The sequence below is a fragment of the Mixophyes fleayi genome, chromosome 12 (assembly GCF_038048845.1).
Source record: "Mixophyes fleayi isolate aMixFle1 chromosome 12, aMixFle1.hap1, whole genome shotgun sequence".
NCBI lineage: Eukaryota > Metazoa > Chordata > Amphibia > Anura > Limnodynastidae > Mixophyes > Mixophyes fleayi.
Genome location: NC_134413.1, coordinates 14,282,277 through 14,296,331, shown reverse-complemented (window position 1 = coordinate 14,296,331; position 14,055 = coordinate 14,282,277). Strand labels below are relative to the sequence as shown.

General features: G+C 42.2%; 2 protein-coding genes across 2 annotated transcripts in view; one reads left to right on the top strand and one right to left on the bottom strand.

The window, feature by feature from the left end:
• Positions 1-14,055, top strand: part of SOS2 (SOS Ras/Rho guanine nucleotide exchange factor 2) — a 212,030-nt gene that overhangs the window by 128,822 nt on the left and 69,153 nt on the right. The window lies entirely within an intron of this gene.
• On the bottom strand, positions 10,842-13,057 carry ARF6 (ARF GTPase 6). The gene has a single exon (XM_075193051.1). It carries the CDS (start codon positions 12,376-12,378, stop codon positions 11,851-11,853), a length of 528 nt encoding a protein of 175 aa, XP_075049152.1. The 5' UTR covers positions 12,379-13,057; the 3' UTR covers positions 10,842-11,850.

The following is a 14,055-nucleotide window of genomic DNA, read 5'->3' as shown; positions in this document are numbered from 1 at the left end:
TGTGTAAGTGAAGTAATTTTAGTTTAAAAAATAATAAGTATAGTTTTTAAATAAAATAAAATAAAAAAGTATTAAAAAATGTTTATACCTTGGTTCTCCTTTAAAAACAGGTATGTAACAAATTATTTCCATGGATTTTAAAAATATAGTCAGATATATTATCATTGATCTGACCTGTGTCATCATTCAGATTTCTAGTGCCAGTGATTTGCCTGCACACCACAGAGGCGGCCATTTTGTGTAGTGTGCCAATGGCAATATTTCCTAGCAAACTGACTGCACCATTTTTTTTTTGAGTACTGGTTCCGCTCATAAAATGGCTGCCTCCACTGTGTGTGGCCTTTAAAGGAGGCATGTAGAGAGACTAACATCTCCATGCAACCAGAATAATTGCTTATGAAAAAAGGACAAAGCTGTGCTTGTCTTAATAAAGATTTTAAATAATATTTTACTGTGCATAAAGCTACAACATGTTAATCTAAAATACCTTTGAAAAAAGAAAAACAAAACAAAACAGGGAATCTCTCCTCAGCTTCTATGTATTAAACAGAGACGGCTCAAAATATGCATATTTCAAACATACTAACTGTACAGCATATTGCAATCAATATAATTTATAACATCCTAATTGTGTTGCTGTTTACTATATGCCATATGTCTCACTGGAGCTAATTTTCCTCCCTTTTAAAGGTAATGTTTACTTACCATGCTGTATAGCTGAATGCTGGTATTTCATTATAGGAAGTCACTGCATTCTTCAGAGGGGCCTATGTAAGTGAAATAATGCATTTTTTCAATAGAGCAGACACATGACTTATCATTGTTTAACATATTGCAGAGAGGCTGGGAAGTGTGGATTATGTCATTACTACTGTAGTGCAAAGAAATTGATGTCCCTCGTGTTCATTTTCCTAAACAGTACAATCATTTCCTTACTCAGAATTGTATTTCTAACGTAAACTTTTCTGTAATTATTTTTGTACTTTGAAATGGGTCTCCGTGCTGTAAAAAAAATATGGCCAAATGGGACAATTCAGATGCAGCTACCTTGAACACAAAAAATGAAAACACTTATTTCAATTAATATAAATGACTCTGGCTGACTGCTATAAAAACCTTACTAAGGAGCACAGAAGCTAGAAAACAAAGCAAAGTATATGTCACGACTACTGGTTGTAGTCATAAGCTTGTAGAACAGGTGGTAGAGTTCGTCGCCTTTAGCAGCCGCCTTTCCCGTAGAGCTTGATGTGCCCACAGGTCTTATGCTCTGCGTAGTACAAGCTTATGGTTTAAACCGTAGCGCGGCAAGGAAATGGCAGCAGGAGGCAAACAAAGTCAGGGACAGGCCAAGGTCAAAGGGCACGGGCAGTCAGCGAAGTGGGGTCCAGGCAAAGGGTCAGGTCCGGCAGAAAGACAGGATATCCGAGTCACAGGCAGGAGTCAGGGTCACCAGCAGAGAATCACAGTCCAATAAACAAGACAAAGGTCATACACAGAAAGGTCAATCCAGAGGTACAGCAGTACAGGAACACAGAACAATCAGCAGCCAGGAAACTGAATGCTATAAACGGCAGGTAGGCTAAGCCCTCCCTGCCTTAAATACAGATGACCAATCATAAATGGACAATGAGCCCCAGTAGGTACGTGTAAAACTGCGCATGCGCCCGAGCAAAAGCTTGCCGTGTCGCAGCGCTAGCTACATTAATTATTTGCACACGCGCCCAGCTGTGTTTGCCTGCCGGGATACGTCAGGGGCTGAGGAAGCGTCTGATTGTTGCCCTGGCCATGGCCGGGTAGAGGCGTAAGTGATGTTCTGGTCATCATGACGACAGCCGGGACGAGGGGCAGTGAGAAGCGAGGGGCAGTGAGAAGTGAGCCGCAGCGGCTCGTAGTAAAGCCGCGGCTCGTGACAGTATATAATGGAAGCCTCACCATCATCGTTACCACCATTTATTTATATAGCGCCGCTAATTCCGCAGCGCTGTTTTGATAGCAGACAATTAACCCGGGGGAGAACATACAAACTCCTCACAGATAAGGCCATGGTCAGGAATTGAACTCATGACCCCAATGCTGTGAGGCAGAAGTGCTAACCACTGAGCCACTATGGTGCACGTATTATTCTAATATGAATACAGCCACATTGACGTAAAGCGCTCAGATTTTAGGATGAAAAAAAAAAAAGTCTAATATGCCTAATGTATAGCTATATCTCTCTAGCCTCCTACACTATTTGCATCTGCTGGTCTAATACCTTGAGGAGCAGTGGTAAAGAATATCATCCGTTTAATACAGGGGTACCCAAAGTGTGGCTCACCAAAGCTTATTTGCAGCCTGCTCAGCTGTTGTTGTGGTTCTGTATCCCAGACCATTCTTAGTCACTCTTGAAGATGCCAGTAAAGGAATCACTTTGGGCACCTGGCCCTGCAACAGGCTAGATAGTGCTGGCTGGCAAAAGGATAGGTTGCACTATACACTAGTGGTCCAGGGGGAATGAACGGATGCCATCATGTGAGGGAGAGGTAAGCGGTCCTGTGACTGTGTGGGATTTCTGCACTGTGCCATAGTGGTCCCAGGCAGGAATGAGTGACAGCCTGTGTGTGAGACGTAGGGAGCAACGGTTGCAAACAGCGCACGATTCCTGTCAGAAATACCTATTGAGAGACTCACGCAGGAAGGTCACCTGTTCACTGTGACCCATGAACTCTGGCTTATTTATTACAGGTTAATGCATTATAGGTAAAAAGGGATAGTACACAAAGTTAGATCAGCATAGGATCAGAGACAGAATTTGATTGGTTGCTATGGATTACAGTAGTATTTTTTTTTTACTGTGCACCAGGTCTCTACCTTAATGTATATATAGTTAATGCAAATACAGAACTTGATGGACTGCATGTAACTAGGAATGGTGGACAGGATATGTAACACACCAAAGTGACCTTATCACCATGGGTGATTTTGTATTCATTGATTTATCGTCCATAAACTGAAAGCACTAAGTTTTAATATTATCATTCTGTGATTAAAAAGAGCAAAATAAACAAATTACAATGCTCTGTGACTTAACATGAATCAGTGTAATAAACATTTTCAATACCATATCTCTTGTAATCATTCATCTCCTGCATGAGTGTACTGCAGAGCCTGGCATTAGACAATGCTCATCCCTGTGAGTCATGTGTATTATCCAAGACGTGTCCTTCACAAGACTCGTTTTACTGGAAGAGCTAGGATTTGTTTGGCATTGTAAGAGTAAAGACAACATTAGTTTTAGGAATTTAATTGTGTGTAGATATGCAATGATTGTAGCCAGTAGAAAGAGTTATCAAAACACAAGTTAATGATTCAGAGCCACAAATTAGGGACTAAAACCACCCAGCATGGAAAACCGTAAGCAAAGAGGGTGACCCAGGAGTACACTGGACATGTTACCTACCAATTCGCTTCAGACCAACAACACCGCTTTCAAGTAAATGGATAAGCTTCATTTTCACAAATCTTAGTTCATTAAAAAATGACTATAAGTGCACTTATACAAGAAAGCATATGAAGCCTTGGGAGCGCACCAGAGGCTAGCTGAGCTGGAGCGCATATGGCCCCCGGGCCAGTCTCATTGTGGGCTGCTTTGGGTTGGTTCACTGGGCTACATGCATAGATCTTTCTTTAAAGTGTACCCGATAGGCTGCTGTGCAGTCTTATGCCCCCCCCGCCCCTTCCCTGGTGCACACTTAGGGGCACATTTATCATTATTCACATAAAGTGAAAAGTAGTTTTCAATCCTTATCGCAATGATAAGGATTGAACTACTTCTCACATTTATGTACAGCCGTGCAGAGAAACAGCAGTTCCGAAAAACTGCTGTTTCAGTGATAAAAAAAAAAACATACTTACCCCCCTCTTCGGAAGCGCTGTCTTCAGGTCTTCTCCTCACTCTTCAAGTGCGCATATCCAGTTCCAAGAACTGGACATGCGCACACAGATCCCCTCTCTGTCTCTGCAACGATAGTTGCAGAGAGAGAGCTGAGTGACAGGGAGGGATCATGTGATCCCTCCACACATGCGCTGTCCAGCTCTGCTCTCCGGAGCAGAGCTGACAGCATTAGATTTCCTCATGTACGCCAGCTTCAGCTGGCGTACATTAACGTGACAAGTTCCCGAAAAAAATGTTTTTTTCGGGACTTGTTAGATTGCGGCCAGGAGCAGTCACCATTCTGTTGAATGGTGACTGCTCCCAAAAACGAAGAGGAGTGCAAAGCAGCAGATATCCATGATATCTGCTGCGATGCCCCCTTAATAAATTTGCGGAGGACACTGTGGGACCTTAATTATCCGTTAAAAGCACTATCGTGCTTTATTAAATATGCCCCTTACTCTCCGTCCGTGGGAGACCCTCCGCAAACTAGGAGAGAAACAATTGCCAACGGTGCACTGAGCTAAACTGTAAATGTTGCTTTAAATTTCAACCTTCTACTACTTTAATAAGACCCTTCAATAAATAAAGCTAGCCTTTTTCTCCAAAAAATAATGCTTGGTTTAGTCTCATTTTCTATTTAAATTGATCAGGCAAGGGAGGGACATCAGTACTGTTTTAATTACAGGTGTTAAGTTTTTAAACCTCTCCACGTTTTATTTCATTAGTCACACTCTGCAAAATGTAAATTTTGTCCCACTGGGGGACCTATTTAAAGCTTATAAAAAACACCCTTAGGAGCAGATTCAATTGTCCACAATGTTCCTAAGAACATCACGGACGCACTTTTTACCGTTACAACGCTAAAAAGCAACAGAGTTTTGCTCGCACCCCTATGGGGCGAGTAAAAATCAACGTTCATTCTGTAAAAAAAAATACCTGCGCAAGTTATCTCGTGGCTGTTCCGGAGGCATTTCATGCGGATATTTAGGAAATTGAATCTGCCACTTAATGTTTCCCTTGAGCCAGTGCAAACTTCTGCTGCTCCACAAACTTTGCAAAGTTGTATTTGGCCCCACCCCGTGCCTAAGTGCAGCAGACCTGTGCACACTTACTTTTAATTCTAAAGCAGAGCGACTGCTCAAAACAGGAAAATAGGGACTGTACTATGTCGTAGCATTCGACAGAGCACGTTTTCACATTAAAAGGTTAAACCAATTTGAAAAAGCGCTGTATGCATTGTAATAGACACACATTGGGGTCTAGCTCTTCTCTCATACGAGGTTTTAAGGTCAAAATACGTTCAGTGTAACAAAAATGTCACAGAGAGGTGTAAAGCACTACCATGCAACCTCTTCCTCTATTTGTAACCTCATCTAAAATTAAAATGTTTTGGGTATTAACCCCTTCTTGTCCAATACATGCGTGCAGTGATTTACAGTGTCACTACTGCCACATGTACGCTTGCAAGGACAGTCACAGATTAAAGACTCAATAAGCACGTCTTCGAAGTCTAAGCATGCTTTCTTTAATGGAGGTTTGGTTGTGTTCATTTAAACATGAAACCTTTGCTGGGTGGCTATGTCTTCACAGGCGGCTTCACATCACTGCACTGCAGCAGTTTGTAAAGATCAAGTCAGTACACCTGTCTGCATTAGTCACCAGGCATCTCCCAGCAGCTGAAACATTTTCCGGCTTGCCCTGTGTAGAGGTTCAGTTCTTTCACCAGATTACAGATGCCTTTGCTGACCCAAAAAAAACAAGAAACCCAGCAACACTTCAGTGCACAAAAAAATAGCTGCAGCTTGATGGTTAATCACAGAAATAATAATTGAAAACCAAATGACAAGCTTATACTTGTGTGTTTTGAATGCATTTTGCTGCAGTTCTTTGTGTTGTCCCATGTATATAACAACATGGTGAAATTGGTAAGGATTTTTGCGACATGGAAACTTTGTAATGTGTATGAAATGTGCTCATTAGTGAATGTATGTTATCACAACACACAAGAACAAGTTCTGATACTTGTCTTTTTAAACAGGAGGTAAAGCCATCACAAACTGCTTGTGACATAATAAAACTTGGTCTACACTTCTAAAGCCATATACTCAATAAACATTCCACCGTACGATGTAGTTTGTCATTGTGACCTCAGTGAGGGGCTATTCACATTTATTTGCCTACCAATAATGATCGGCTCCCATCTCCTGGAATCTCTGCCATTACTGATATATAGTCCATATAACTTTGTATTTTTCAGGAAGTGGTATAAAAGTAAGGCTAGGTACACACTGGCCCGATGACTGCACGAAAAACCTCCAAGCAGCCGACAACTGACAGTTTGGTCAGATATCGTGTGAGTGTGTATAGTGATACGATGTTCTAAAGTCGTCCCAAAGTGCCGATCATCGTTTCATTTAGTTGGTCGTACTGTTTAATATTTTGTGACCAATCACGTAGTGTGTATGCTCACGATCTCCATGGAGTTTACAGAGTCGGGCTCTTTTCAGCCAATGCTACCAATGAATGTCCCGGTGAATAAATGCAGAGAGTGCTGTAGGTGGAATAATTTATTCGTTCTGAGACAGAATGTTTCGTTTGAGAGGCACAGAAGCTAAGGAAATTTGTTAGGACACGTGGATAGCTATAATAAGGCGGTTTTAATCAGTGTGACAAAAATGAATGAATATCGTGCTGTCATTCTCCGAAGACTAGAGGACTAGATGAAGAGCACAGATCTGAAGGTAAATCGTGTCAGTGTGTATGCATGAATCATCAGACTGATCGGACCTTCAGTCGTAGATACAATAGTTTGAGATAACAAGGTTGGAAAATTCTTCAGTGTGTACCTAGCCTTAAGCTGGGTACACACTACAGAAATTTCAACCAACTTTTTATGCCGAGCGATTTTACATGCGATCGATGTTCCGATCGCTCAGTCCATGGACTGCATACACACTAGTCATGTTTAGGACGAGAAAGGGAGGAGCGGACCTCACGTTAGCGACTTTTTACAGCCATGTTGTCGTGAGCAATGACTAATTTCATACTCACTGTTGTGGATTGGTCGGAAGTTTATACACACTACACAACGGAAACGAGATTGGAATGAAAATATTAAACGGTACGACCAACCAAATGAGGCGACAATCGTCCATTTGGGCAGACTTTCGACCATTGTGTCACTGCACACACTGACCCGACTTTTGAACGAGCGGTCGTATGTCGGCTGATTTAGCCGATTATTGGTTGAAAACTGTGTAGTGTGTACCCAGCTTAAGTCTTAGGCAGTATGACAGCAACACCTGATTGAACAGCTGTGATACCAGTGGAATGAGGTCAGAGTCCCACCCTCTTGGGACTGATGCCTGGAGAATACAACAGTCAGGGCCATATGTTGGTTCAGGGCAGAGGTTAGGTGCAATAAATTCACTGATAACATACATGGATTTCCTAAGCAGTAAAGAAAACTAATATTATTTTATGGTCTTGTAAACACACATGCACAGAGAAGATAGGGGGAAATTATCTACACCTTCAGTGGTGTTTTAATGATGGATTTTGTGCCACATTCTAAAGTTGTAAAGGCGTCATTCAAATTTTAAAACTCAAATTGCTCTATATAAAAGCTATTAAACAGAAACTTTTAATTTGCATTGCTTAGAGACTAATTGCAAAAGTCACACCATATAAAAACAAAAACACAATTCTTACTACTAGAAATTAGATTTTACCTTAACTGTCTACTTTCCTAAGTCAAACAGAGTCTATAATTTAAGAAAAGAGATGTAGTGCTAGACGCATACACTGCGATACTGTTGCATGTGTCTCCAAAATACCTGCAATGCCTAAATTTGATAGGGTCATTATCAGCATGTTAAAAATAAAACAGATCATCTCTATCGGCCTTTGCGCCATCTTCTAACTGCAGGAATTCCACTTACTACTTAGGCCAATGGCAGGATCAAAGCTTGTAAGGTTAGTTATTTATACAAATGGATAACTGATAAAATTCTATTTCTTATATATAAGTATTTGCAAAGGATTCTTCATCTATCTGACCCTTCAGAGAGGTTTGCGAACTGCAAGATTGACAAAACATCATTAGGCAGCAAGAAAATAAATCCGCTTTAGGGATATTTAGAGTCATTTTTTTTGTAAGAAATTCGCTGGTAAGAAAAAAATCCTCCAAACTGCAGCCCGGGTTGAATTGCTGGTAAAAAGTCAGACTAGGCAGAACAAGCACTCAAAACACATGTACTTATGGCACAAAGTAAAGCGATTGATGTTTTTAAAACAAATAAAAGATGAAAGGTTTAAGCTGCACATATACACTTCATACCATAAATTGCAGCATGTGGGCCAAAAACCAGATTCAATCCTTATCAATCTATGCTCGGCATCTATCATGTCAATTGGGTGTCAACGAAAGCCTGCTTGGTTCGTAACCATGATCTGTTGGTGTCTACATTCATTAGCCATCCCCACTAACAGGCCCCTTCTGATCTGTCAGTTCAGGCCACTATTGGCCAAACAGGACATGGATGTCTATTTGGCAAACTTAAATTGTGGTTGAAGAGGAAATGTAAGCATTGTTCAGTAAACATGTTATTGCTGCTGCATGAACACCAATTGGAAAGCAAGTCATCTTTTAGCAAGCTCTCTTGTGACATCACTTTGTGAGCATGAGCAATAGCTTTTTAAACAGTCAGCACAGAGTTTCTAAATGAAAATGTAGCTGTATAAAAGGTCCCCAAACCTTCAAACTTATACAAAGTGATCCCATATCATATAATATTCCTAATATGCAGGCAATTGTTCCTATAACAAGATAGATGCCGGTATAGTAATGTATATAACCTTGTAATCTACCTAACTTTTAAACCACTGTGCTCTGCTTGCAGTGTTTTTAAGCTGCTTATACAGGTGGCAGACCTGATTGTTTAGGCTGGAGTTCTCACCCATGAGCAGTTATAGCCACTCGACTTCTGTGCGAAGCAGCTAGATTTGACCAAATCATAAAGACTCAGCTGTTCGGCACTAGGGTGACTGCACACACGGGACACTGCCATTATCCTACCACATTTTACCCCAGTTTATCTGATAGTTCTGAATCAGATGTTTTGGATATGGCGGCAGATTTGGGCCCATACGAGATGAGCAGGGCCGGATTAAAGGAATGGAGGCCCCTGGGCTAAGGGGGGCATCCATTCCCCCGTGAGGCCCCCCCCCCCCGTGATCCGAGCTGCCCACGCCCCCCCCCGCTCGTGAGTGTGAGACTCACGAGATCTCCTCAGTAAGGAGACTACAGCGCGCCGGAGAAGGACTGCAGTGAAAGTGCTCAGCAGCACTGATCGCGCCGGGGGCGCCCCCGACCGATCAATGCAGCTGCTGAGCACTTTCAAGGGCCCCCTGGATGCCATAGGCCCAGTTAGCCCTATGGTTAATCCGGCCCTGGAGATGAGGTATGTGTCAATGAAGACTTAACACCTAAATGGTCATCAGGATCATTGAAGGTGGACACCTTTAGCCACTGACCATATACATTGTGATCACAATACCTACTTAGAGGAGGATATCTATTGAACATACTAGTAGATAGTGGTCATCAGCTATTTTCAGGAACGTTCTGACACATGTTGATAGAGACTGCTAGTCTACAAAGCCATCTGGGGCCATTTTTTTTTCTTAATCAAATTGTTTATTCAAATCACCGGGTATATGGGCAGTAGTGTAGGGTTACAGACAGGAAGATGGCCGTGCATATGAAAAATACTGGAATAATTCTTGCAGTTCTCATTTTAATAGTTAAAGACAGCACTTTTCTCATAACTGTGAATCAAAAAAGTGCTTCAGATAAAAATCAGGGTGTTTTAAGCTACCGTATAATCAAAGTTTCTGCCCCTTTGAGCCCATAGAACACGGAAGTTCAAGTTAAGCGAACTGCAGCGGCTGCAAAGCCACAATCATATACAGATTATCTTATTAGTCATCTAGAACAGCAGGAAACTACAGAGGCTGTTCTGAAACTGACATTAGGAGGGTGTGACAGCTTGACCCTAACAACTGCTCTTAAGATCAGAAGGCAGGAGAGGTACAAAAATAATGACAGATTTGCAGCATGCTGAAAAAGCTCCTCATCCCTGTTTAACATTAGACCCTCAATGTTTCATGCTGGAGTCATCACATTTCATTGTAACCTGTAACTACAAATTGCAGAGTCTGCAAGTCGATCAGAATTATCAATGAAACAGAGCAGCAAAAAAAACCATCCAATTAAAGTAACAATATATTAGTGGCAATAACTCATCTAGCATACTGCACATAAACACAAAACTTCCTTTTTCAAGCTTTGCAGATTTTCCCCTGCTGACTAACATGAAAGTCCCTTGGGAGAGGGCGCCTCAAATATGGACTTTTATTTATGACTGAATACGATACAACTGTCACAATGGGGTAATCTGAGTAAAAAGGCTGAAGTAATGTATCTAAATATCCATTTGCAAAAATAAGTCATCCAAGCAAAAAAGTTTTGAAAAAAAAATATGCTGATACTTTGTTTTTAAACAAAACAGTTATTGCAACATTTATAAGCAATATTTGAATACTGCAAGATAGAGAAAAACGAAATTGTCACATGTATATTCACCGTCACTGAGAATAAGGAATTAACAGCTAAAAAATAATCCAGAAAGAACAGAGGTTCTTAAAGTCAGCCGTAAGTGAGCACCCTACAATGGTATGAAGATTAAGGTTCAATGGATGCCAGTATAACTCACTTGTCTCCAAGAGGCATCCTAAACTTTTAGGTTGTATCTCACCTAAAAATTGCACAAATCTGTGTCAAGTTTCAAGACTTACCACCACCATGTTGCTGTTCAAATGATATAAAAATGACCTGGAAATAAGTGTACTTTACAATAAGAAGTTAGAGAAATAACGTAGATATTTGTTTTATTAATAAATGCATATAGATTAAGACGCTTTGTAGTAATGTACCTTTTGTAACACAGACCAGGCAGGCTGATTACCAAGCGTCCAAGAAAGCTTTGCAATTTGCATTGAATTACAAAGTTGTGCTGTACATAATCTGGTTTTCAAGATAATGCACTTTGCATAATTTTAAGTATTGCTACATGTTAACAGAACCCTACTGTATGTACAAAATCAGACAGGTCTTTTTTTTTTTTCCAGAACAGAAACGATGGTATATACGAGTGCTTCACAATGCCACGCACTGGTCTATTTGTAATCTCTTAATAAAAATCGATTAGGAGAAATATTTTGCATTTAGCGTACGCAGGCATGCATTACGTGTGAGATTTAGGATCTTCCACATCTGTATTTAATCATGGCTGACGTAATGCTAAATATTTAGCATAAATTATTAACAACCAATTTAAAAGGTTTAGTAATCATGTAAGCATTAGATATAAATTTAAACAAAAACACCAGTAATTTGTTATATGCTAGCTAGCAGAATTCTTAATAAAAACAGTCTTGGTATAAAAGACAAACTGCAGTGTGATTTTAAAGAATAAACTGTAAAGTTTACTTAGTTGAGAGATACCTGGCAACATACCCTGTATGAAGGCAGAAACTACAACAAAAACAGAAAAGCAGAACCAGAAAGTTACCCCCTCAAACCAAATCCTTACTTTGGGGCTTACAGAGAAGGAAATTCCCACATCTTTAAGATCATTTTTTGAAGTCCTGTTAAATTTGTGTCTGGAACTTTGTGGGATGGCAGAACTAATGCAGCGCAAAGAAAAATAAACATATGTATAGATTTATATAACATATTCCAGCCCATATTTTGTTTGTAATTTAACATGGTGATCAGTTAGATCAGCATATAATCCTGTGATTACTCTTCTTCCAATATACTCTTCAGAGGAGCAACATCGTAAAATTGTGTATGAATCTTCTAATAGTCATTAAGATTTGTAGTTGGAGGTTAGCCACGTGAGTCCTTCGTATAGCCCATCCCCACTAGTAGCACAGGAGGGCTGCACATACCAATTCCTATCCCTGATTCGGGTGAGGCCCAGTTTCTCCTGAATCTCGTGGGGTTTCATGGCATCAGGAAGGTCTTGTTTATTGGCAAATATCAGGATGATGGCGTCCCTCATCTCCCTGTCATTGATAATACGATGAAGCTCCTGTCTAGCCTCATCAATGCGATCCCGATCAGCGCAGTCCACCACAAAGATGAGCCCTTGCGTTCCGGTGTAATAGTGCCGCCACAAGGGCCGGATCTTATCCTGGCCCCCTACATCCCACACGTTGAATTTTACATTCTTATAAGTTACGGTTTCCACGTTGAAGCCAACTGTGGGTATAGTTGTGACGGACTGTCCCAACTTTAATTTGTACAGGATGGTGGTCTTACCAGCAGCATCCAGTCCAAGCATAAGGATCCGCATCTCCTTGTTGCCAAAAATTTTGGAAAGCACCTTGCCCATGGTGGAGCATTAAATACGACTTACAGAGATAAAGAAACCGGTGATCTCTAGTATCCAATGCTGGTAAAAGATCCTGGGGATGTAGAGTCCTTCAGAAAGGTGGTATCCAAGCACAATACTTTACTTTGGGAATAAGAGTTTGTCTACAATGAGAATGTTGCTGGTCTCTTCTGTGATGTGCCCGAGAGTAAAAAAGCTGTGGTAGAGTATGTTAGGTACTTCACAGATGTTTCAAGTGATTCCTACCCCAGAAAATATATTCTGGAAGATGAAAAGTTCATTACTGAATGCTCTTTTTACAGGGAGTGGAGGTTACCAGAGAGTTTGTTCTGGGGGGCAGGAGTCCTGTGGGTTGACAGGCCGCTCTACGTAAGGTGCTGAAGGTTGTCAGACACCCCTTTGTGAGGTCCTGAGTCCTGGAGGTTGTCAGACACCCCTCTGTGAGGTCCTGAGTCCTGGAGGTTGTCAGACACCCCTTTGTGAGGTCCTGGAGGTTGTCAGGCACCCCTTTGTGAGGTCCTGAAGGTTGTCAGGTGCCCCTTTGTGAGGTCCTAGAGGTTGTCAGGCACCCCTTTGTGAGGTCCTAGAGGCTGTCAGGCACCCCTTTGTGAGGTCCTGAGTCCTGGAGGTTGTCAGGCACCCCTTTGTGAGGTCCTGAAGGTTGTCAGGAGCCCCTGTGTAGGGTACTGTTAGTTGCCCCTGTGTGAGGTGCTGAGTGCACTGTATCTGGAGGCTGATAGATGCCCTCACATGAGGTGGTCCCAGGTACTTAGGATGTCCCTCTAGTGCTGCCGCCGTCCTGGGTCTCCCAGTGTTTCTAGTCCCAGACTAGACAGTCCGTTATGGGGGAGCCGCTCGCCCCTGTGTCTTTGCTGCGTGTCAGGGTCCCGTGTGAGCAGCTTCTAGCACCAAGCAGGGTTGTCCCGGGTACTGGCCACATGTGAAGGTGCCCGGGATAAGCAGGCCGCTGCCTCCGGGTCCACTTGTGCTCTCACTCCGGCCGGATATCCCCAGCTACTGGCTTCCGGTGCTAGGACTGTGAGGGAGGACGGGGGGGGGAGGAGCCTGGATCCCGGCGCCCGCCACTGCCAGGGAGGGGCCGCTTCCGAGTCGCTGTAATGAGCCGGTACAGCTCCGCCTAGCTGCGCATGCGCACACAACAACACCATAAGCTGCTGTCACGCGCAGGCGCAGTGCTATCCGCCCACGCTTCAAAGGAATGTCAGGTGATGACAGGCACGTCTGGGGGGGCGTGGAAAGTGTCCTGAGAGCGGCTGCTGCGTCATGGTTTTAAATCCCGCGCGCGCATTTGACGTTGGGCGGGAGAGATGGTGACGTTCGACATAGTATAATCTCCTCAGAGCCATATAAGCGTCGTCTGAGGGAAAAACTGTAACTAAGAGGCATCAGAAGCAGGGCTCTGCACCTGTGTGAATTAACTATAGCAGAATATCATTGAATGTCCTCCTAAACTACACATTTATGGGGTAAAGGCCTCTAACATGATCCTTAGTTAACATGTTTCAAAATGCCCTGCTTCATTACCTGTTCTGAATGACGTGAAGTAATTTCAAATCAGCACTGGCAATAGCAAATTAAGTGGGAAGGGAACAGTATTTTATAACCAGTGAAAGGGGTAATGATGGAGGGTGTCACATCAGATTTTTATTATGGCTG

What these genes read in the sequence shown, in the direction of transcription:
- ARF6 (XM_075193051.1), bottom strand. Translation starts at nt 12,378, where the DNA reads ATGGGCAAGGTGCTTTCCAAAATTTTTGGCAACAAGGAGATGCGGATC.